This window comes from Nematolebias whitei, chromosome 2 (genome assembly GCF_014905685.2).
Source record: "Nematolebias whitei isolate Nwh7 chromosome 2, NemWhi1, whole genome shotgun sequence".
NCBI classification, from domain to species: Eukaryota; Metazoa; Chordata; class Actinopteri; order Cyprinodontiformes; family Rivulidae; genus Nematolebias; species Nematolebias whitei.
This window is the reverse complement of record NC_056499.1, coordinates 37702734-37729069: the sequence shown is the minus strand read 5'-3', so window position 1 is coordinate 37729069 and position 26336 is coordinate 37702734. Positions and strand designations below refer to the sequence as shown.

The window sequence follows — 26336 nt, the reverse complement described above, 5'->3', positions numbered from 1 at the left end:
ATCTATCTATCTATCTATCTATCTATCTATCTATCTATCTATCTATCATCTATCATCTATCTATCTATCTATCTATCTATCTATCGATCGATCTATCCATCCATCCATCTATCTATTTGTCTATACATCCATCCATTCATTAACTTTTATCCGTTTCTTCCTTTTCGGGTCGCAGGGGTTGCTGGTGCCCACATCCAGCCATCACTGTATGAGAGGCTGGGGACACCCTGGACAAGTCTCCAGTCCATCACTGGGACAAATAGAGACAAATGAGACAAACAACCATTCACTCTCACCTAGAGACAATTTAGAGTTACCAGTCAGCCTAACATGCATGTTTTTGGTCTGTGGGAGGAAACCAGAGAAAGCCCATGCATGCACAGAGAGAACATGCAAACTCCACCCAGAAAAGCCCCGGGCCAGGATTTGAACTGGCAACCTTCTTGCTGAGAGGCAGCATACTGCACCACTGTGTCACATTATTTGTTTGTTTGTTTGTTTGTTTGTTTGTTTGTCGTTTCAGATAAAATACCCACCTTCTCTGTTCTACCTAAGCACTTTACGTGCACATGCTTAAAGTCTCGAAGTGTTTTATTTGTCTTTAAACAAACTGACTCATCTGTTGCCTCTGATGGTTCAATTGCATTTTTTTCTGTATGATCTAATAAACTCATAGTTTCTTGTAACGGTCGTAGATGTTACAATTTTACATATTGTCTGATGCAATGTATTTTTTGTGCTAAATACCGAGTGCCACGTTGCTTCTTGTCGAACATGAAGCTGCTGAATGTTGCAGGTTGCAGATTCAGTTTGCTTCATTAATGCATTGCTTTGTACATGTTATCTTCTGGCTCTCTCACAGAATAAAAGGAGGGTGTGTTTTCTAGGGGATTGTTGCCAGTTAGGTTCAGTCAATAACTGTGAGGCATGTGGACGTCCTTGGCTCAGAAGATGGCTTGGCATTTTTCTCTTACTTTCCCAGTCTGTAATTATCTTTCCTTCTGAAAAGATACAGACTTTTTGAGATTCCACAAAGGTCTTCGGTCCTTCTGGGTGCTGATACAGTTGAGAAAATCCACCTGGCACACTACGGTTGTACATGTCTGGACTTCAAAACTATGTGCTTTTATCTTATTTGGATAAACTTGTTTTTGTAGTAAAAATAACTAAATAAACAATTTGCTGAAGACCTTGTAACGAGAACATCTGAAGGAGTGGCCAATAATTTGTGTTACGATGTTTTAGCATCTTCTCTGGAGTTGTATTTATTTATTTATTTATTTATTTATTTTTTATTTTAGTTTATGTTTCTTTGTTAGCAGCACAAGCCCTTTCAAATAAAATATATAGTTCTTGGGAGAAAATTTGATTTTTATTTTTTATTTTACATCATCATAGCATAGAACTAAAATAAAAATAATTAAAATAGCAAAGAAAAATCTAAATGTTGAAGTTTATGGGGTTAAAATTTACCTTTAATTGTCCAGGACTAAAAGATCTGCTCCAGCTGCACAGAACCACTGCTCTGGATCATGTGGGAACGGGTCCTGCTTGGCCCCTGCACATCTGGGCAACACAGAAACCCAGTCCTTCATCTGAACTTTTACTCCTGGTTTGGCTAAACCCCAGTTTTCCTTTTGAAGGCATGCTTAAAGCGATAGTTTATCTTCTTATTCTTTGACCTCACGTAGTCCTCGTTGTGTCATGATCTCAGGCTTGTTTACTTTGGAGTACCACCAAGGTCATTTAGCTCCTTTTCCAAATAACCCTGAGGCTCGTCAGACCTCGCATCCTGCTTCTTCAAGCTAAGAAGCACAAAAAGCAGCAATCTTAAAATGAGTTGGGTCTTGTAAAGTGACTGGACTTCAACGATCCTGAGAAGAGCTGGTGCTGCACACTGAGAGGAATCTCTTTTGGAGCAGCTTCATGTGAACTCGCAGACGACACAGAGACAGAGGTTCAGTGAAGCAAACAGCTCATCCGCCCACTGCCTGCATGCTTCAGACGAGGTGCTCTTTGAACCTCTTGCATGTCATTAATTTGAGGTCCAGGCTTCTGGTTTTCTGCAAAGTTTCAAGCTCTCGCAAGATGTTTGACTCGGTCAGTAATTATTGGATTCAGCACCTTCATCCAAGTCATTCTAGTTGAAGCTGGGCTTTTATTTTTCAAAATAAGTTGTGTTTTTCAGTGGCTTGTCTCTGCAACTTTTATGTCTGTGTTGGGCGATGGAGATCTTTTGTGTATGACTGCTTCCTCACAATGACTTCAGATGCTTGACTCTGTCTACCTCTCTGCTCTGAGGTTCATTACAAACTGCACAAACTGCAAAATGTCAACACACCATTGGGATTTGTACTCACGGGTGGGATGGCCCCCATGACCCAAAATGGAATAAGCGGGTAAAAGATAATGGATGGATGGATGGGTGGGATGGCCTGGTCTGGCTGCCTGAAGGAACTCCTATTATTTATTTTAACTTTTATTTACAAGGCACTGCTTGGACTCCTGCCGGCCTATATTTGTACTGTGACTGCAGTGAGAAATGTTGACTCTTATACTTCTCGTTCACATGATTTGATGCTATTTTTCTGTCCCTTTTGCTTTGACTGAACTGAGTAAGAAGACTTTTGTTAACGCTGAACCCTCTTCTTGGAACTTGTTGCAAGAATCTCTGAGATTGACTTAATTCACCTCACTCAGTGTTTTTACATCCAAACTAAAAGTTCTTGAAGCCCGTTCAGTGACACGTACCTGTTTTTATAGTTAGCTTGTTTTATAGTACCTGTTTTTTATAGCTTGACATTTTCTTTTAACTGTGTCATTTTTTGTGTTGTTGCTGCCTCTTGGCCAGGACTCCTTTGAAAAAGAGGTTTTTAATCTCAATGTTTTTTTTATCCTGGTAAAATAAAGGTTAAATAAAATGTAAAAAAAAAATCAAAAGCTCTTCCTGTGTTTTTACTTTATTATGGATTTGAATACAGACTTCATTACCTGTAAATACCGTACATTCAGTCCTTGTACTCATGATTGCATGCTGTGTATAGTGCTTAAATATGAAGAGCGGTAAAAAAGAGGTGGCAAGAGAAGAAGCAGTCCTGAAAATATTATGAACACCAGATGACCAGTGTCTGAACATCCTGCGTTTAAGAAATAAGAACAAAAATCCAGAAAAGCCATAAAATGCATCTTCCTTTTTGTCACATTTACAGAATTGTAGGAATCCCCTTGTTGATGCTAAACAATTTTATTCATCAAATAGTGTTATCTTTGGTGTTTTTCATAAACTGATCTAAAGGAATGGAAACAAATTGTGTTTCTTTGGGACAAGGTTTTAGCAACAACGCCCGTCCAGACACAAACTGTTTCATGGGTCGGAGCATTTTTATGCCTGAAAGATTCGCTCAGGTCAGAGATAAGTGGCTTCGAAAGCAAACAAAACATTCCTCTCAAACAAAGGTCAAGTACTGGACTGATAAATGAGAGTTTAAAAAAAACAAAAATAAAGTCCCACAAAAACTTTGAAAGTCCATCAAAGCCAGACAAACTACTGATCAAGAGCACTTTAAAAAAATTAGAAGAAAGGCTTCCTGGAAGCAAATATAATGAAATGAAGCAGAACGAGTCACAGTGTGTGTGCGTGCGTGTGTGTGTGTGTGTGTGTGTGTGTGTGTGTGTGTGCGTGTGTGTGTGTGTGTGTGTGTGTGTGTGTGTGTGTGCGTGCGTGTGTGTGCGTGTGTGTGTGTGCGTGCGTGCGTGTGTGTGTGTCTGTGCGTGTGTGTGTGGCAGGTGGGCCGACAGAGGGGAGTTAATCTGTCTGGTAAAAGCTTCCCCTCCTCCTCTCTGTCTGCCTTTTTTATTCTTTAAATATTTAATCAATCAACAGTCTTGCCTTCTTTCCTTCACATTTCTTTCTTCATCTGGTCTTATTTCTCACAAGTGCCCCATTGTTTTTTGTTTTTTTAATTTTTATTTTCATGTTTGTCCATTTTGGCTTTTTACTACAAATCCTTTCTTTTATAAATGCGTCTTTTTCTTGGCTTTTCTTTCGTCTCGTGTTTAAACCCCCCCTCAGTCGTTCAGGGTGCGAGCCCCTGCTTGCATCATCACACTCCAAAAATCACAGGGCAGAAACTCCTTGGGGAAAAGAAGTGGCAAACAAAGGGGACATTATTAATTTAGACGTTTTATCTCTATTGATTTAAATACACTGAGAAAAAAATGTGTCTCCATGCTGTGTTTCAATGGTTCTGAGGTTCTCATTAGTGCGGGGGTGCAGATAGACACTCAGCTTATCAAGAAGTGAAACTGTATTCAGAGGTTCCCAGCCCTGGTCCTTGAGGAACACCGTTGTTTCCTTGATTTGACACACCTGATTTGAATGACTGTGTGATTAACAGGCGTCAGCAGAACTTGAAGTAATTAAATCACTGAGTCAGGTGTGTTGGAGCAGGGAAACAACTAAAATGTGCAGGATGGTGTTCCTCAAGGACCAGGGCTGGGAACCACTATATCAGCAGTACTTTTATTACCTGGACAGTATCTGATCTGCCCTTTCTTCATTAAATGATGGATTCTGGGACATCCATCCCTGCACGTATCTGTACATCAACCTATAAGTGCCCTTCAGCAGGGTTTTAAAGTTTCCTGTGCTAGTGTGATGTTTGCATTACAGCTGCTAATGGGTCTGTTTTAATTCCTAGGAGCTGCTCCTAGCTGAGCTTCTTGTTTCTGTTGTCAGGATCAGAGAGCATCATTTTTGCTACAACAATAGGCAGCAGTCAAGCAAATGTTGTAGTCTGCATGAGTTCAAACCATGAACCTTCTTTCCAGCTTTTTGAATGGTATGCAGAATTTAAAATAAAAAAGCGTTCCAACATTCCTGAAGTGGCCATCTGGATAGTTTGGTTCATATGAAGTGATCAACGTTGAGCTGTTAGAGCAGCTCTGTGAGCTGTTCTTCTGTTTCGTTCCACTTGCTGTTTACTAGCAGCTGCTCTTCTGTCAAATATGCCCACATCTATTTTAGGAAAACGTTGGTTTGTCCATTATTATAAGTCTGTACTAGGTTCGGCTGATGTGGTTTGTAGGTTTGCTTCTCTCTCTCTGTTCTCTCATGGAAACTTGGAAGTCCACTTCACAATGAGTCCAACTAAGTCTTCACTGACTGCACATTTAAAAAATATATATATTATAGTTTTCTTTACTTCTGCTGGATTCAGCTTGCTTTGACATGAAGTCCTCAGGTTCTGGCCATCTTCTCTTCTCCACTTCAATCAACTCAAGTATTTTGGAGCAAATTAAGTATGTTTGTGTGTTAGTTAGACGTGTTCATTACATCGCTAAAAGTAGGGGAGAAATTCTTTAAATGTGCTCACTGGCTTGTATAAAAACAGATTTTTTTTTCTTTTTGCTAAATATTTAAGGATGTACTAAATATCACAGCTTTATGATAACATGTTGCATTCAAACTGACTCTTGGTCCAAAGTGGGTTTGATCATCATTGCCCTGAGCTTACTTTAAAAAATGTATAAAAACAGATTCAGATCTTAGTTGTAATTATAACAAGTACAACAAAATTAAGGGTCATCCTTACGGTGTCTAAGATAAGAAGTCTAAGATGAGAAGAAAAACAAATATTTAATAGATGAAAAGAAAAGTCATTTTCATCAGTTTGAACCTCTGAGCTCAGGAAGGCTGGTCCCTCTGGCAACGAAGAACATCTATAAGAAGTCATTTATTCAAAGTGCAATCTTAACCAAACCAAATGATAACATTCACCTGTGGTATGCAAAGTGTTTTATTCTATGCACAAATTGTTGACATCTTGATTACATGAATGTGTTTTATTTTACGGTTGGAGAGCCGAAGGAAAATTTCCAACTTGGTGGACAATAAAGTTTTAACATCTTATCTTATCTTATCTTATCTTATCTTATCTTATCTTATCTTATCTTATATGGCATAGCACACTGTTGCACATGAAGAAATTATTGCACATGGTAATTGCACAAATATTGCACTGGAGATGCTATGTGGCATTTAATGCCCTGAAGGCTGTGGGATTAAAGCTGTTTATTTGTCCTCGGTGCTCCTGTACCTCCTTCCTGATGACAATGGTTGGAACACAACATGACCTGGGTGCAAGGAGTCTTTTTAAATGTTTCTGCCTTCTCTGTGCAGTTCCTGCAGAGAGGGCAAAAACATTACAAGACAATTGAAAATCCAGCTAAAAGCTACAATCAAATCAGTATTTGAAGTTAAAGTGTTTTTTTGTGTGTGTGGTTGTTTTTATTTTTTGCAAACTGCAAAATACATGATCTGTAAAGCTTTACAGTTCACCATTGGATCTGGTACCAGTTTGACCTTGGTGTAGCTGACTTCAGTGGTTTGTTCATTGTTTGGTCAAAGGGGAAACGTCCACACTGAGCAGGGACTTATCAGTTATTGATATAATCCTGCAAATGATCTGATCCTTCTTCTGGTCTTGTATGTTGGCACACAAACAGAAGTCCAGTTGTTTGGCTTAGCACTGTAAATGACACATGATGTGAAAGTAACTGTACAGATCATAGATTGTAAAAGACTTTGCATCGACTGTCCTCCTTTTTTCATCACTGTGAACACTGTGAAAGTACTGTAGCACTTTCAGCTGTGATACTTCCTGGGTGACTCAAAAATCTGAGAGCCCACTTCACACACAGTGAAATTTTTGGCCAGAAAGATGCTGCTTGTCTGGGCTGTTGTGAAATTTGTTTCTTGCTGAGATAGGAAGTTATTGAAATGACAGCTCGGCGTCAGTGCCAAAGAAGAAAAACAAAGGACAGAATGTGACGTTCTGGTTTTCACTGCATCCGAGGGGCATGAATTGAAGTCATCCTGCTGATTTCCCTTTTGTATCTGCTGAATGTGAGCTCAGATGGCTTCACTTCCTTATTTGGCACCAATGTTAAGAGAATTTCTATTAGAATAATTTAACCCTTTTATGATGATTCAGTGTTGTCTGAATGGCCTTTTTGTCCCCCACTGTGGGGCAAAAAGGGAGAGTTATAAATACCCCCTCCGTCAGTGAATGTTGTGAGCGCAATAACTACAAATAAATGAGGTACCAACTTGCATTTTTCTGTGTGGTTGCATCTAAGAAAGCATTCTTTCAAAAACTGGGTTGTCACATGAAAACGCAACATGGCCACCTTCATACATACCGTATATATATATATATATATATATATATATATATATATATAACTGAACACCCTACCATTTGAGGAACCTGTGCTTTCTAGTTTTATTTTGCTTAAAAGTATAATTTTCTCAAATGATTGGGTTAGCTGGTGAGGTGGCCAAAGATTAAATTATGGTGGCCATAGCCACCATAGGCCCCCCTCTGGCTCTGTCATTGCACATGGTGGTGGATACAATTGCTCTCTTCTGTTCTTATACACAGGTAACACCCACTCACTTGAATACTTTGTACTAAAAATATTAAGGATTACCAGCATTCAAGTTCAAGTTCAAGGTTTTTTATTATCATTTGCCTCACATATGGTACATGAGGTGGAACTAAATTGTGTACTGTAGATTAGGTTTCTTGTTTAATTCCAGTTTAGAAAATCATGGGGACATGGGCTTACCGCTTGTTTAAAATCTATAATGTGTTTGTGCGCACCATCGGCTGTACAGAAATAAAATGCTTGACTGTGGTTGCAAATAACAAACAACTGATTGTTATGCTTTTGGATATTGCTGTTGTGTTGCTGTAAAAAAAAAAAAAACTTTTGTATATTGCAACAGTTATATGGTTTGACATTTTAATGGATGTTTTGTAACTAAGAAACATTTCCTGCTTAGAAATCAAAAAGAGGTTCAAAAGCTTTAATAGAGACAAGAAAGCTGACGTTCATCCAGCAGCACCAACGTTTTGAAGCAACTTACAGTAAAAAGCACAGGAGTGCTCACAGACATGACTATTAAAGTACATATCACTCTAAAAAGACAACACCTGAAAATGGATCCAGGTCTGGAAATCAGCCCGTAGGTGCATGACATGCACCCGCACCGAGGCAAACAATAAAATAACATTTCTGCAGTGAGCCTGAAGGCCTATCTTAGACAGATGTCAAGGGATTCAGTTTTCACCACAACACCTGCTTCAGAATATTGACCCGACTGGTCTTTGTCTCTGAAGCTTGTATGAGGTGAGAGCAGCAGCTTCAGGGCTTCTTTTCCTTCAGACGCACATAGTGATTGGTAAACCTCCAGATTGTGGGGTTTCTGGTTTCTGTCCTCCTTTCTTTGTTTTCATCCCCCCGTGTCCACTTCCTTCTCGTTCAGCTCCTGTCACACCTGTCTGTACGTTTAATGACCCCCAGGTGTGTCTAATTCTGTCTCGTCAGCATTTCTGTATAAAGTCTGCGTCTTTCCATTCCTCCTGTGTCCGGGCATTATCCTTCCTGGGTTTCATGTTTCTGGGTCTGCTCCGCTTGTCTTCTCCTCCCCAAACCTAAGTTTGTGCTGCCCCGTCAGCACTTTGTTTATGTTACTGTAAAAAATAAAAGTAATCACTATTTTTACTCTTGAGTCTCCTGCACGTTCAAGGATTCAAGGTTCTTTATTTGTCGTTCCACCACATGTACCACATGTGTACACAAATTGTGTACAGGGTCCCAGTTACATCCAACAAAAGCATTAAAATGTAAAAGAAAAACAGCAATAAGATCCAAGATGTGAACTAAGAAAAATGTTAATTAAAAATACACTAAGCACTGATAACATAAAAAACAATACACCGAACAGCAGCAAGAACATGAGTCTGTGTGAGAAGATGAGCACGAATGAACATAGCAACATGAAACAGATCAGCAGCAACATGATGTGATTTTTCACAGTGATTATTCTGATTAGAGATTCATGAGTCTAACAGCCTCAGGGTAGAAGCTGTTCCTCAGTCTGGTAATTCTACACTTAATGCTCCTCAACCTCCTTCCTGAGGGGAGCGGGGCAAAAAGTGTGTGCTGGGTGAGTGGGGTCCTTCATGATGCAGGTGGCTCTCTTCCTGCAGCTGGAAGTGTAAATGTCTGTGATGGTGGGGAGACTGCCTCCAACAGACTTCTGTGCAGCCTTCACCACTCTCTGCAAAGCTTTTTTTTCTGCAGCTGTGCAGCCTCCATGCCACACGTTGATGCTGGAGCATAGGATGCTCCCCACTGCACACCTGTAGAAGGAGGTGAGGACTGAGCTTCCCAAACCAGCTCGTCTCAGTCACCTGAGGAAGTAGAGTCTCTGATGAGCTTTCTTGATCTTGATCAGGCTGGTGGTGTTGTTGCTCCAGCTGAGGTTGTCATTCGGGTGCACACCCATGTACATATAGCTGGATACTGCTTGCACTGCAGATCCTCCTATTATCAGGGAGGGGGTTCCTTCTGAAGTCCACGACCATCTCCGTCGTCTTCTTCACATTGATGTGAAGGTTGTTCTACTTGCACCAGCTCTCCAGATGTTCTGCCTCCTTCCTGTAGCTGGACTCATCATTGTTTGTGATGCATCCCACCACCGCTGTATCATCTGCAAACTTTACAGTGTGACAGCCTGGATGGGTAGCTGCACAATCATACATGACCAGAGTGAACAGGAGAGGGCTCAGTACACAGCCCTGAGGGTAGCCAGTGCTGAGGGTTACGGTGGAAGAGAAGTTGTGGATCTTCACATGGGTTTGACCTTTAAGCAGCAGATCATCTCACAGATATATACTGTATTTATATTTGATTTCAGTAATATTTTTAGAATCTTAACTTCATGTACTTAGCTTATTTTATTGTTTTTTTTGTTTGTTTGTTTGTTTTTTAATTAGTGAACAATAGGAACCTTTATACCAAATCTTTCACTGAGTCAGCTATATGTGGCAACTCCTACATAAAGGAGCAGCCAAAAGAAAAACAATAACAGTAGGAACCTATTTAAAAATCATTATTTATGATGTAAAAATGTGGCTTTTATTTCTTGACTAAAACATTTACTCTTCATGCAGCATTATCCCAAAGTGTGCATTCAAAATACAGAATGCTACATTTGTATTTGTAGAAATACATCCTCTAATTAAAGACCTAGCAATCCTTGAATATTCCTAATATTCTTTGCATATAGCTCGTCATCTTTCATGAGTTTTTAAACTAAAATCATCTCATGAGAAACGGTGGAGTTGTTGCTGTTTTGGTCAAACCTTGAAAATAATATCATAGAAAATGTCCAGTGAGAGTTTGTGTTGTTAAAAACCCTCAGCTACATCAAATTTTAATTCAGTATCTGTAAAATCCATCCACTTTGAATTTTTTCTTCTTCTTTTTTAGGCTAGCTGGCTGTGGTGGTCATCTTAGGGTTGACTTCAAAATTAAATAATGTATATTCAATTCATCCATCCATCCATCCATCCATCCATTATCTTTACCCACTTATTCCATTTTGGGTCACGGGGGTCACTGGTGCCCATGTCCAGCAATCACTGTGCGAGGGGCGGGGTACACCCTGGACGGGTCTCCAGTCCATCACGGAGACACGTAGAGACAAACGAGACAAACAAACATTCACTCTCTCACTCTCACCTAGAGACAATTTAGAGTTACCAATCAGCCTAACATGCATGTTTTTGGTCTGTGGGAGGAAACCGGAACACCCGGAGAAAACCCACGCATGCACGGAGAGAACATGCAAACTCCACCCAGAAAGACCCCTGGACCGGGGTTTGAACCAGGGACCTGCTCGCTGAGAGGCAGCGGCTCTACCAGTTGCGCCACCGTGCTGCCCTGTATATTCAATTATTACTTCTAAATGTACCATAAAAAAAAATCCCTCCAGTGGCTCATGATGCATTTTGGAGACAGACACACACAAACAATTGTACCTCTTTGTCGTTCAGTGGAGGGGGTGAGAACTTTTACCATAGCACTGCTAAAAACACCACATAAACAAAATACTATGAAAATATGCAAAACCATTCTTTGTCAATATTTGAAATATGGAAAATGATTTTCATTGAAAGATATCGAAACCTGTTAAAATATTTCATTCGTTTTACAAATATATTATATATAGACAGTGAGGTTTTATTATAAAACACATTTTTTTTAACATCACTAACTGGTTGTTCAATAATTGAAGTTATCAAAACACAAAAGTCTGTCAGTTTTTATTACTTGTTGCTGTTGTCATGAAGTTTCTTGCCATCTGTGCTGCTAAGACTCACAGTAACGTGCATCAATCTTTGCCAAAAATAGGTAGTTTTTATTACATCAAGTGCAAAGAATCTGAAGAGTGTGGTTTTCCAGATATACTGAATCATAGTGGTTCAGAAAATCAGACAGAAAGGCCTGGTGAGAGGGCGGGAGAGGAAGGAGAGTGAATGGCTGCTCCTCTGCTGGAGCTGGAGACTGAACTGCAGGGAGACAAGAGATGCAGAGGACCGACTGAGTGGCAGGATGAGAGCGAGGGTAAGAGGATGAAGGAGGAGGAGGAGGAGGGTGGTTTAGCCCTGCAGCTATCAGGACTGGTAGGAGGAGAGTGGGAGGCAGACGCAGGCCGTCTCCATACATTTGTAAAAGAAGGCAGGAAGAGAGGAGATCCCAGCAGCTCATTTCAAAAGAAGCCTGGATGTTTCCAGTCTGCAGACTGACGTGTCTGGTAAGGTAAGAGGTGACAGCGTCAGTGCTGCCAACTAGTCTCGAAGGAGGTTCCAACATGTTTCTGTTTCTCTAAAGTTTGTCTTGTGTTGAAAACATTCAGAAGCAAAAACTGTCTGCAAAGTCTGGACGGCAAGAGACACAACTCAAACGTCTTGTGATGAGATGGATGCAAACTCACCCTCCGTGTGTGTGTGTGTTTTTATGTGTGCATGCTATTGATCTGTTTTTGTGCTGCAATCCCTCGTGAGATGGGAAAGACACGCGGAGACAGAACAGCTCTGTGTGCCAGAAGCTGCTGTGCCATGAATGAGCATCGTTGTGAGGAGAGCTCAAAGCTGTGTCCGACTCCTCTAACTGTCCCTCCGGCCACTTTCCACTGCTCGTCTGTTCTTCATTATTCCTTTAACAAGCTGCCATTATGCTCCTCACACAGACAGGGCTCCAGTGCAGATGACTTGAGAAGTTTATGTGCTGCCTACTGGACATATGTGCCTATAAACATGTTCGGTGATTACTTTGATGAGCAACACTTGTGTTAAAAAAAAGTACTTACAGTTTATAAAGTGAATGTCAACCTAATATTCATATTGGCTACTTTTAATTTAGACAAGTCAAATGACTGAAATGTGTTGGGTTTTATTGTTTATCATAATTCCCAATTGCTTTTATTTCCTGCCACCTAAACATTTGTGTTCATGTGTCTGCCTGTTAGCTAATATTTCATGAACTACTGGACTGTTTTAATAATACTCCCATAACGTAATCACTGGCTGCACATCTACAACATTATTTATGTCAAATCTATTAAAGATGGCTTCCACAGCAAACCAAGATTAAAAAAACACAACTGTTATTACCATCTAACTTAATTTCACTGATAATGATGTAGTGAGTCACGTGAGATACGTGTCACTTGTTGTAGTATGACAATATATCCCCGTTTATATGCATACTATATTCACGAGTTCTTCATCTTTCTGACTGTGTAATGCCGTGCATTGAATTTAAAGGAATGCGAACGAGAGACGTTATTATCTTTGACCCATCAAATGAATGGAATCATTTATTTTCAGAATCAAAGTTTAACATCAAACATTTACATTAATTTGGCAAAATATGAAAATAATAACAGACAGTTTCACAGAAAATGAACTTCAAATCACTCGGCGGTGATTTGAGGACTTTGCTTCAGATATTTCTAAAATATCTGTACTGATTTTGTGAGAGAGAAGAGTTTAAGATGAAAGGAGATTATCTTACAGAGAACTATGTGAGGGAATTTAATCTGTTTGACCAGAAGTTGCACGCTCCGTCAGATCCTCAGCCCGTCCACGGTACACTTTAGTCGAAGAAGAAGTCTTTACCTGGTTTGACGATAGATCAGCTCAGTAAGCATCCTTCAGACTGTTTCCAGCGCCTCCGTTAAGCACAGCTAAAATCCTCGGAGAGTCGTGCGTGGTTAGTTCAAAACAGAATTATAATCCCAACACGTCTCTGGATCCTCGGCACTCCAAACTCTTCATAACTCTAGTTCTCTTCTGAACTCCTTCAGAACTTTTCCATTCTCCATGGAATCTTCTTCATTCTCTATTCCAACTCTCTTGGAACTCTCACTCTTCCATGAACTCTCACTCTAACATGAACTGGGAAGTTGCCACATTTTATTTGGGTCGACTTCCTGTTCAATTTAGAGCTTTCTGATTCGTGGATGTACCAGAAAGAGGTGTGGTTTCGTGACGTAAGTTGTTATCAAAATCAAGGTCAGGGAATGAATCTGTTTTCACATACAGAAAAGATTATTGCAGCAACAGCAGACTTCGTGGAGTCAACTCTTGGTAATCTTCTGAAAAAGTTTAAACATGACATTTCTTCTTCAGTAAACATTTTAGTTGACCGAAAACCAACCTTTCACATACTTACGACAGCTTGCTCATTTCAGACAGAAAATCACGAAATGCATATTCAGGTGATTTCTTCTTTGAATGAGGAATAAAAATCATTACTTACTGTTTATGTAAAATAAAAATGAGTAGTTCTTTTCAACCTGTAAGAATTGAGTGAAACTAACACAATTGATTATCAAAACATTTGTAAAACAGTAATGATTATAGAGGATTGTCTTTTCTGCTTGATTAATTCAAGAAAGAAAGTCATCAGATGGCACAGACTTATTCAGATCAATGAAAATAACAGTCTCTGTCCATCTGGTAGATTTGAGGTCATCTGGTTCACTACAATGACCTACAATTCAGTGTGCTAGAAGCTAAAACTATAATCCCCAATGTCAAAGTTCATGCTCAATAATCCAGGTATAAAACCCAACAATGTTCAATCAGGTCATGTGGACGGTTTATTTTGTTGCTGAGACATTTCGCCCTAATCCAAAGGACTTCATCAATCTGAGGAGCCACCAACGTAGATCCCCAATGTCATTTCTGAGAACTAACAAATCACATGTGTGTTTAACATGTGTCCTTAACTGTGTAGTCAACTCTGCTGTCTGTTGGCAAAATATCTCATGGACCAATGAATGAATGTTAATCAAACTTCCAAGAAATAATTCCTTAATGTATAGCTACAACTGATTAACGTCTGAATCCAGTTCAAGATGTCTAACACTGAAAACTGACCTTCAAATATGGCTATAATTAGGTTAATTTTACATCTATTGTGCTAAAGTCTGGTCTGATTATAGCTGGAAGTCATTCACACCACATACTGTAAGTGCTACTAATTGTATGAGATTTTAGCTCAAATCTATGACATTAACTGACAGAGTCCACTCTTGTTTGTCTGTTAGCAAAATATCTTACAAACCACTGGACAAAAATTAATGAAACATTTAGAAAATAATCTTTGGATGTGCATCTACGACTCTTTGACTTTTCACGTCAACCTAATTTAAGATGGCTGCCACAGCTAGATATTAGCCAAAACAGAAATGATTATAACTCTGTTAGTTTACAGGCACTGAGCTAACATTTGGTGCGGTGGAAGATGAGAGTCGTCCACAGCACATTCTTTGAGCTGAGAGTCTCACAAGGTTGAAGATAATCTTATTTTCAAAGTCCATAATTTCTACACATAAAGTGATCATAATCTAAGGAGCTGGCATGTTGTCATCATTCTTTGTTGAAATCAGGTCTCTCTTGTAAATGAGTCCTCGAGGCTCAATGGGATTAACCTGTCTAAATAAAGGTTGAATGAAAAAAAAATGTACGTTTCGTTAAGAACAAGAGCAAAGTGTTTCCTGTCAGTTCCCATCAAGTTTCTCCGGTGTGCTGGGAGACAACAGCAGCTCAGAGGATGCTTCTGTTCGCCTGCACACACCACTCCCATCAGCATCAGCTGACCTCCTTATCTGCAGAACAATGCTGAATAGACGATTGCCTGATGTCATCCGTCACTTCTGCCACTGATCTGACAGGAGGAATAAATCTCAGACCAACAGTTCCCTTCACATACTGATAGTGTTGCTGAAAATAAATTCAGAAACGCATCCTGTTTCATAAAACTTCTCAAAATGTGGCTTTAGCGCAACAATCCCTGAGCCTCTGCAACTTGCAAAGCAAGAGTTGTTCAAAAGTTAAATGTGGACGGAACAACTTGTGTGACAGCAGACGGTGTTCTGTGGATAGATTCATACGCTGAATTAAACAAACCTTTGACTCCAACGCAACCTCTTCTCTTATTCTGTGTTGGAGCACCAAACATCCATTCATTTTGTTTAGCCGCTTCTCCTTTTCGGGTTTTGGAGAGCTAATGTCTAGCTGACTGTGCAACGAGTGGCTACATCCTGAAAGTGTCATAAGTCCACCCCCACATAGAGACAAGCAGCCACTCTCACTCACACCTCGAGACAACTGGAGTTACCAATGATCTTAACACGCATGGTTTTCCTTCTGTGGGAGGAAACTGGAGTCCCCTGAGGAAAAAAAAAAACATTTATGCACAAGAAAAACATACAAACTTTACCCAGAAATCCATGGAGGCAGACCTGTAACCTTCTCACTAAGAGGCGACAGCTGTAACCACTGTGCCACCATGCCACTGCAAACAATGGTGGCTTTTATTCTTTTATATGACAGACAAAAAAAATCTTGTTTTTCTCTTTTGTTAGTGATGTACCCATTTGGAGGAATTGTCTGTTTTACTTTTTTTCTTTCTCGCTGACACATTAAATACAGTCTTTAAGGATACCTAAAATAGTTCAGAACAATTTTCACCCTTTAAACATTTCCCACCCAAGAGTTTAGCTGCACATAATTCAGCCACACATGTGGAAGCTGGATGAATTCCAACATGTGTGGCTGCTATCATGTCTGCACAGATGGGACAGCCCACTCTGTGGAGGATGGGAATGTGACAGCGAACTAATTATTTCTTTACTTTCACAAGTCTATATTGTTTGGAGCAAAATAATATGGACACAATAAAACACAGAATGCAACAATGTATAAATCTCATGAACCCATTTTTATTCACAGTGGGACATAATAAACATAGAAAATGCTGGGGGGGGGGAAAAATAGTTTTTTTGTATGTGTGTGTGTGTGTTTGCGCTCCCCAGTCCAGATCCTGCCATCACTGTAGTCACTGCCCTATCAGATGCAGCAGCTTTTTGTTCGTTCCTGGACTTAAGTTCCTGATTCAGGAAATTTCTCTCAAGCTTCACAGCTGTAACTGAGCCATTGCGAGGCCTATAGATCAGGGGTTCCCAACCCTGGTCCTTGAGGAATACCATCTTGCAAGTTTAAGTTGTTTCTCTGCTATGATGCACTTGATTTTAATCATTGGGTAATTAGCCGGCTTCTGCAGAAAATGCAGAAGTAATTAAATCACTGAATCAGGTGTGCCGGAGCAGAGAAACAACTAAAGCATGCAGGATGGTGCTCCTCAAGGACCAGGATTGGGAACCACTGCTATAGATACTCAAGCACACTTACTCTAATAAAGTTTCTGCATTGAACCTTCGTCTCCTATTTCATTACAATCACCACAACGCATGCCAGAGTCATTAATGCACCCCCATACCATCAGAGAGGCAGTTGTTTTTTAACTGTGCTGTAATAATAGGCTGAATGGTCCCTCTCCTTTTTATGCAAACAAGATGGTGTCTGTGGTTTCCAAAATAAATTTCAAATTGTGATTTGTCTGACAAGAGACTACCTTGTCTCTGTCTAATATAAATGAGTATTTGTCTAGAGAAGACAGCAAATTTTCTGGGTTCCCTTGTGTTATATGGTGTCTCCTTTGCATACTTTAACCAGAATGGATGGGACAATAAACTGATTCAACAAAGAATCAGACCTGTTTTACTGAAGTGCTGCCTGAAGGCCCAAAGATCACAAGAATCCAATACTGACTCTCAATCTTGCCCTTTGAACACAGAGATTTCCCCAGATTCCTACTATCTTTTGATGGTCTTATGTACTGTGGATAATTAAATATTCAAAGTTGTTCCACTTTTTTATAGAGTAACATTATTCTGATATGTTTCTTGAAAAAACTAATTAGTTGCAAAATGCTCCTCCAGCTTTTTGATATTGATACAATTTATTGTTACAGCCTTTAGATGTGCTTGTCTCATCTTTATAGAGATGTGTTGCTGCCATAATTGCTACAATTTCTAAGTTTAAACATTGCATATGTTTTCTGTGTTTTACTGTGAATAAAATGTGTTTATGAGATTTGTCCAAAAAAAGATTCAAAACAAAACAACTGGACTTTATTTGTAACTGAAGACATTGCACATCTCATGTTGATGTTCTGTAAGCTTACATAATGCAGATTGACACATGCAGATTGACCTCTTGCTCCTCATAATAGAGGATCGTTAAGGCCCCCACATACTCAGGCGTAATTCACACCACGAAGGTCCGCGCGTACTCGAGGTGGACTCAACGTGGACTCGAAGCGGACGTCCGCCAACCATATCTGTTCAAAGATCAATTTTTACGACTGCGTACGCGTACTCTGTGTCGCACAATAAATTGCCCAGCAACTAACTGTTTTGTATGCAACACCAACCGCTCGATCAGGTTTGGCGTGGCTAATCGGGAGGGTCTTGAGATTTCCCGATGGGCCAGACTGATGTGTTGGCTGTAGGGCCAGTGCTCCCTGGTTTTTTATTAAAAACTTTTTTAGAACATTTTATTAACAATATATAAACACAGCTGCTGCTGATCCTGCCTCTACCCAGGGCCACTGGCAGATCTTTTTTTTCCACAAATTGGATCTGTGACGCAACCTGTCAATCAATCCAGTAGGCGTGTCAGCAAATGACCAGTTGGCGACCTCAATTTGTCCTGTCCCCTTACCTGCAGAGGTGGGCTGCAGCCCATCAGGGTGTACGCTCGACTCAAGTATGAAGTCTCAACCGTCTGCGGACAGTACGCATGGAGTCCGCACGGCTCACGGAGTATGCACCTACGCCCGAGTATGCGGGGGCCTTTAGGTTTTTTTTAGTCCCACCCACAGAGGGGCCACTCTGGTCACATGGTTGAAATTCCTGATAGGTGTGAAACTGGCTGGGTATCAGTCCTAAAGCTGAATTCTAGGTTTTTGAAAACTGAAATCTGAGACCTCCTCTGTTTAAAGATTGTTTCTCACTTTTTTACATAAACGGCTTCCTTCACTCACCTCTCAAATCTGTCCTCTCAGTCCAAAATGCAGACATTCTGGTCCTCAAAAGAGTGTCCCTTAGAGATCCAGACATTCCTATATTGGAGAAACCAAACAGCTTCTTCAGACTCATAGCTCAACACAGGAGAGCCAGCTCCTCAGGACAAGCCTCAACGGTTCACCTACACCTCAGGGATAAGGGACACTCTTTTGAGGACCAGAATGTCTGCATTTGGGACTGAGAGGACAGATTTGAGAGGGGCATGAAGGAGGCCGTTTATGTAAAAAGAGAGAAACCATCTTTAAACAGAGGAGGAGGTCTCAGATTTCAGTTTTCAAAAACCTACAATTCAGCTTTAGGACTGATACCCAGCCAGTTTCACGCCTATCAGGAATTTCAACCATGTGACCAGAGTGGCCCCTCTGTGGGTGGGACTAACAAAGACCCTAACGATCCTCTGCTGTGAAGAGTGAGAGGTTTATCTCCATGTGTCAATCTGCATTATGCAAGCTTACACAACACCACAGCTTTATAACTTGAATCCCACACTCCTTGTTTCTTTGAATTGAGAAAACTCCTCAGATGAAAAAAGGTTTGTAGGCTCAATCATCCAGGTAGATAACAACAGCAAAGGTTAAATCATTTCATCTGGACCAGTTTCTTTAAGGGAGAGAAGTGAAACGTCTTCAATTACAAATAAAGTCCAGTTGTTTTGTTTTTAAACTTTTTTATGGATTTACCATGTCCTGGATGACTGAGAATCTTCACCAGCGTTTTATGAGATTTACAAAAAAGTCCCAACTTTTTATTTAATCGGGGCTGTGTTTGTCCAACTTTGCTAACTTATATAGGTTTGTGTCCATAATTTGTTTATAAACGATTTTGAGTTGAACATTTTTAGTAGTAGATAAAGACTAAAGTAGATCTGTTTAGTAATATTTAGCAAAATTATTGTTTTTCTACTAAACGGATCATCAAAACTAATCATTTCCAGTGTTAGTTATTCAAACTGCTAAGTATTTATGTAAACATCTATTGTTTGTTTACCCCTCTCTTAGATGTCATGGCGTCCAACCTACCGAAGCTCCAAGTTTCGAAACGTTTATGGAAAAGTAGCTAATCGAGAGCACTGCTTCGATGGCGTGCCCATCACCAAGAACGTCCATGACAACCACTTCTGTGCCGTCAACTCCAAGTTCCTGGCTGTCGTCACAGAAAGTGCCGGCGGAGGCTCTTTCATTGTTATACCTGTATCCCAGGTAAGTTTCCTTTGGTCAACAAAAGCCAGAACTCAAAAATGTTGATTGAACTTTTTTTATTATTATTATTATTTTGTTGATTGTTGAAGGGCTTCAACACAACAGGACACATTTTTGTTACATACCGTATTTTTCGGACTGTAAGGCGCAGTATCAACGAACGGGTCTGTTTTCATACATAAGGCGCATTAAGCGACGCAAAACAGTCAGATAAGTCAAACTTTATTCAACTCATTCACAATAACCACATAAAATTGGTTCAAGGTCAGTAAGCACAAACAGAATTAATACATAAGTTGCACTGGATTAGCAACTGGTAGAGCTGCTGCCTCTCAGCGAGCAGGTCCCTGGTTCAAACCCCGGTCCAGGGGCCTTTCTGGGTGGAGTTTGCATGTTCTCTCCGTGCATGCGTGGGTTTTCTCCGGGTGCTCCGGTTTCCTCCCACAGACCAAAAACATGCATGTTAGGCTGATTGGTAACTCTAAATTGTCCCTAGGTGTGAGTGAGAGAGTGAATGGTTGTTTGTCTCGTTTGTCTCTATGTGGCCCTGTGATGGACTTGCGACCCGTCCAGGGTGTACCCCGCCCCTCGCACAGTGATTGCTGGACATGGGCACCAGCGACCCCCGTGACCCAAAATGGAACAAACGGGTAAAGAAAATGGATGGATGGATGGGTGCACTGGATTAAAAAGGCTCACTGTTGATTTTTGAGAAAAGGATTTCAAGTGCGCCTTATAGTCCAAAATATATGGTAAGTGATGTTTTTTTATTTTTAATTATTGTGTCCAAACAGGAATTAGTCAGAAAAGTGATTTTATGGTTACTTTTTTTGAAGTTAGATGATTTATTGTACCAAAGTATGCAGTAGGGTTGTCAAGCACAGTATTCTGTCCTTTTTGTGGAACATTTCTTCTATAAAATTACATTCTTCCACAGCTTTTTTCCACAACATAATAAGCAGACAAACTATCTTCCAAACAAATAAAGCACACACTGTATCCACAAGTGGAAATCAGGCCAGAGTCTGAAGCCAGACTTTTAAGAGGGTGTGGGATTCCAATAGGAGCACATAAAGGTATATTTATATTTGTACAGCTTACAAGAAACAGAACCTGTTTTCATTGGGAATAGTTTTATTTTTTTATTTTTAAGAAAAAGTAGAATGTGTTTCTTTTCCAATGTGTTGTTGTATTTATAGCTCACTGTGTGACGGTGTGTAGGAGTTTATAACTTGGGAATGCAGACTGACCCAATGAGCTCAGGTAAAAAATGAAATTAAAAAGTTTTGAATTAGGTAACTTAAAAAGACTGTCATGGCAACCAAAACTTGCAGGGTCTTGGAATAAATGCAAGAAAACAAAATGGCAAACCAGATGTGACCCGAGAGCACAAAAAATGGCAAACTGAAGGCAGAGGTGATGCTGAGGACAAATAAAGATGGGGACTGATGGGTAGAGTGGCTGCAGCTGTGACTGATAAAACAGGGGACAGGTGGAGACGGGCGTGTCAGGCCGACTGGAAAATACTGACTGAGGAAGAAGGTGGTGCAATGGAATACACCAAGGATAAATATGTACAACACAAGAAACAGAACTAAACACAGAAAGCAAACATAAAAAGAACTGCCACTACATAAAAACAGACCGTGACACAATGCCCCTGACCTTTATGACCTTGTGGGAAATAAACCTAGACAATATACATCTGAGAGGTTGTCAAACACTGAATGGGTTTTGGTGACACTGGTTTGGGCCTTTGGAAAAGATTTCCTTGAAGGTGTCTTATTTTATTCATAGCCACAAACTCCACTTTAATTGGCATCATACTCAACCATGAGACAAGGGCACTGCAGGTGTGGGAAGCTTTTAGGCGTTGCACATCTCAGAAAGTTTTAATCAAAGGGATCTACGTGAGCTTTGCTGCTCAGAAAGGTTGAAGGAATTTATTAACCTTTATTTAACCAGGCAAATCCCATTGAGATCACAGATCTCTTTTGCAAGGGAGGCCTGGAATCTATAGAAGGATGGTATGAATCTCTTTGTGTCTGTTTTTTAGCTCTTATATGACCAACTTTGTTGCTAAGTGGTTTGATTATAACATATTGTGTGAAACGTTTTACGAAACTTAGAAACTTACAAGAAACAGAAGATGGAAAGGGGCTTTGCAAGACTTAATTGTTTAATAGTCCCCCAAAATTATGCTGTTCCAACACCTCTAATGAGGAACTTTAAATGGAAGGCAACATGTGTGCATGCTTCATCCATTAAAGTAGAAAAGTGCTGTAAACTGCAGTCTTAAATGAGTTTAAGAGAAGCAGCTTCTGGTGTTGTCTGCTGCAGTCAGATTAAAATGGGAGTGGCTGCAGTGCAGATAACAGACAAACGTCTGAAGGTTATGGAAACGCCACAGTCTTTATTTACAGGGCTCATTTTGTTTGGAGCTGTGGCTTTTTATAACATAACCTCACTGGCATCGCGTTGATTTATGAGACAATGCATGTGTGGACAGAAAGAGAAAGTCATAACGCCTGGGAAGAAAAAAAAAATCCCCTGGAATGGATAAATGAAAACTCATTTATTGCATTTAAAAAACCATGATGGTATGCAATGAGAGTATAAGATTCAGATTGATTATGAGGAGCAGTCCTGTGTGTCAGAAAATATGCGCTAAATGCTAAAATTATTAGAAATAACAGTTTATATAGACAGTACTCACTAACAGTAAGAATGAATGTTTCATTTTTCTCATAAAAATAGAAACAGCTGATGATATATATTGTGGAACAATATGATCTCACTAACAACAAGACAAACTCATGTATAGCTGTGATAGTTTTCATGCAGTCCATCCAAGACTCCTCAGACTTAATTTGATCACAATCAGTGTAAATCCACATATTTACTCGAAGTTTAGCTGATTTGACAAGTTTAGAAAAATGGATTTTATTAAACTTTGCATTCATGAAACCTCTGTGTGATGAAGAAAGCTGCTGTTTGGACAATCCTCTGGTCAAAACAACAAAAATTAGCAAACTTATTCGCAAAAGCATTCACATAGACACTTATTTTTATTGAGAAAGCATACTGAAATGCCGTTATCATTACTAATATTATTTTACCTGTGGAATAAAAGAAAATGACGCAAAGTTCATTTTAATGATCCCCAGAACATAAATGACAAAGAATGGAAAAAAAAATCAACACTTAAAATGTAAAGAAAGCAATAAAAAAATAGCATTAATAATTAATATTCGGTGTGTTTGAAATCAGTTTTTAAAGGGCAACTTTGCTATTGAACATAAAGCTCGTTTCCCCATTTGGTAAACAGGGTTTGGCGCCCGGTGAGGGACCGGCCTGTCTGATTTATTATAATGACAGCTGGCAAGACGGCCATATGTTCACCCACAGTCAGAGCCAGCAGAGGGTGGACAAACCACTGCTGGCACCACCTGGTGCACAGATGGATAGAAAGTGACAGACAAGGTCACAAACACCTCCATCTCCTCAGACAAAGAGGGACACTCCTGTTTGTGTATCGATAACTCAGAGTTTACTGAGTTCATTTACTGCTGCTGTGGTTCATGTGTTGCTTTCAGAGACCTTTGAATCGCTTGCACACGTTGATTTTAGACTCAATGTATTTTTAAATTAACTGAGATTTAGAAAAAAAACTGAAATTTATAAGCATCAATTTAGATTTTGTGATGTTTGTAACATTTATTCCTACAATTTTGAAAATGACACAACCAGAGTAGATTAGATGAATTATACTCTGAGAGCTTGTACTCATGAACAAATAGGGTGTTATTTATGTACTTTTTGTTATGGCTTTTTCCTTCATCTTTCACTCTGAGGTCTGGGTCAACAGGATCCTACATCCCATTACAGCACATGGCACCAGAGATCAGGTCACCGCTCTGTCCAGCACCTCTGGTGGACCTGACATGTGACACAACATCAGCAGAAAAGTCTGCTTAAATTAATAAACATGACTCAGCTTGTTTAACTTTATCTTTAGCTCAATACATGCGGCAGAGTATAAGATGGAAATGCCACTCATGAACATAAAATATGCAATCTTGTGTGCTTTGTATATATATATATTATATTTCCGATACTTTCAGAACTCTGAATGTTTGCTGCTGGAATAAACTGTGGTGTACTTTATTCGCAGAGCAACGTTGGGAGTTACAGATCAATTAAAGTTGAAAATCTGTGCGTCACTGTGAGCGCCTCAGGAAAAGAACTGCTCAGACTGGGATGTTCTAACACAGGACATTGTCTGACACTGGTTTCCTGTCAGAAAGAGACTTGCTGGTGGTTGATAATTACAAGACACTCAATGTGTCTCTTCTTTTATTCAAACTAACTGTGACATAATATCCAACTAAATTAATCAAATAATCAAGTCCTCTTATAAACCTTGTCTTTAGAGCTCTTTCTTTTCAGCTGATTTTAAATTAAATTAATTTTATTTGTACAGTGCCAAGTCACAACAGAAGTCGTCTCAGGGCACTGAACAGAAACATTCATATACATAAAAAAGCCAATTAGTAAAAGTTATCTATCTAAGGAAGCCAGCAGATTGTGTTGAATCTTCACTTCATCATCCTGAGCAAGCATGTACTGAGACGTTTGAGCCAATTCTTCTTCTCTGTGGACTATTTGTTCTTAAAAATGTTTTGGCCTCTGCAAATTTGAAAGGAAAAAAAAAATGTTGATTTGATTATTTCGATTTTCTTTGCATGAAACTTGACTTTGGATAGCTGGATATAATTCATCTATTATAATTTTCATTGTGAGTCATGTTTAAATTAACACATGTGGCCAAAGTGGAGGTTTCCAAGAGTCAACAGAGTATGGAGTTGAGCTATGTTGTATGGTCTGGAGACGATGGCACTGACAAAAACATGAGAAAGAACTGGAAGTGGAAGAAATGATGTTGAGGTTCTTGTTGGATAAAAATATCCTCTATTCATCTTACTTACTCAAAGGAACCACACTGGAGGACATGAGAAGATTTTTAACCAGTTGTACTTGCAAGAGACTGCCAGCTGCACATGCAGTATCAAATCAGCTCCTCGTTCAGCTCCTCGTAGAGCTGGATAGAGAAAAGCTTTGCAGAGAGTGGTGCAGGCTGCACAGAAGTCTGTTGGAGTCAGCCTCCCCACCATCACAGACATCTACACCTCCAGATGCAGAAAGAGGGACACCTGCATCATGAAGGACCCCACTCACCCAGCACACACACTTTTTGCCCTGCTCCCCTCAGACAGGAGGTTGCGGAGCATTAAGTGTAGAACCACTAGACTGAGGAACAGCTTCTACCCTGAAGCTGTTAGGCTCATGAATCACTAATCAGGAAAATTACTGTAATGACACTTTAGTTTGAGATTTGACACTTTATCCATGCTGCTGATTATCCATGCTGCTGATTTCTTACCCATAAGCTGCTATATTCATGCCCATTTGCTCACAACAGACTCGTGTTCAGTCTGCTGTTTAATACAACTTACTATATTATTTTATTTTTATCTTATTAGGGAATTGTGGCGCAGAGTTTAGAGAAGATGAGCCTGTGATTGGAAGATCGCCGGTTCAACTCCTGGTACCGACAACATCAAAATGTGGGTGGAAAAGTTAAAACACCCACACCTGCTTCCACGCTCATTTGCCCCACTCTGGGCCCTTGAGCAAGGCCTGTAACCATCATCATCTGCTCCCCTGGGCACCCTAGATGGCTCCACACAGAGGGCTGTGGTAGCTTGGTAGTATGTGGTTGTGCCAGGAAGGGCATCCAGCATAAAAATAATTGCAAAGTCTTTGTGCAACTTAGCTCACTGTGGTGACCTCTGACGAAGGGAGAAGCCATAAGAAGAAAAAATATATATTATTTTATTACTGTTTAGTGTGTGTCTTAGATCCTTGTACTGTTTCTTTTTATAGTTTATATTTTTGCTATTTTTGGGTGTAACTGTGACCTTGAGTACACAATTTTGTTCCACCTCATGTACCACATGTGATGCGAATGACAATAAAGTCACCTTGAACCTTGAGGGTGCATTCACACCAGCCCTGTTTAGTCCACTTTAATCAAACTCCTAGAAAGTCCGGTTCGTTTAGGGAGGTGTGAACGCAACATCAAACTCTGTCACGGAATAAAAAGGCGAACTCTGGCCCGGGCTAAAATCTAGGTCTCGGTCCGGTAGAAGCGAACTCCAGCGCGGTTCGAGTACAGTGTGAATGTAAACAGACCGAGCCCCGCTCCGCAGGGTAAACAAACACATATTTCTCTGACCTTATATGGAGCCGTCAGCTGCCTTGTGTGGAAAACAATATTCTCCAGGGTCTTCTGTCTCATCTTCTGCTCATGCTAAGTCCATTTTGAAAAATGACAAATATAACTCCTAAAACTGCTAAAACTTCATGCCACTTCGTTTTTTATTTTTATTTACAGAAGAAGAAGAAGAAGACGTGTCTTCAGAGGTTTTGTGTCGTTTCTTTCAGTAGTTCTTGGTGCAGCGCCCCCACAGGCGAGTGGGGGAATAGGTTGGTTCAACAGGTTGACTCGACTGCACAGTGCAGTGTGAATGCAAACGCACCAGCTCAAATGTAAACAAAAGCTCATGAATATTGGTCCCGAACCGAACCGAGTCTACCAGACTATCTAGTGTGAAAACGACCTGAGACATAACTCTGTTAACTCACATGGCTCGTGGACAGTTAACATTCTGAGACATAGTAGTTAAAAACATCCATAAACCTTGACCAAAAATCCC

The 26336-nt window shown here is 40.0% G+C and overlaps 2 protein-coding genes across 2 annotated transcripts in view; one reads left to right on the top strand and one right to left on the bottom strand.

The window, feature by feature from the left end:
- LOC119424126 (GRAM domain-containing protein 2A-like) overlaps nucleotides 1-26336 on the bottom strand; it is a 975280-nt gene that overhangs the window by 779244 nt on the left and 169700 nt on the right. The window lies entirely within an intron of this gene.
- coro2ba (coronin, actin binding protein, 2Ba) overlaps nucleotides 1-26336 on the top strand; it is a 51007-nt gene that overhangs the window by 14341 nt on the left and 10330 nt on the right. The window contains exon 2 of the mRNA XM_037694406.1: nucleotides 19357-19557. Within this exon, the coding sequence (XP_037550334.1) occupies nucleotides 19357-19557 (201 nt within the window). The remainder of the gene's footprint in view (nucleotides 1-19356; nucleotides 19558-26336) is intronic.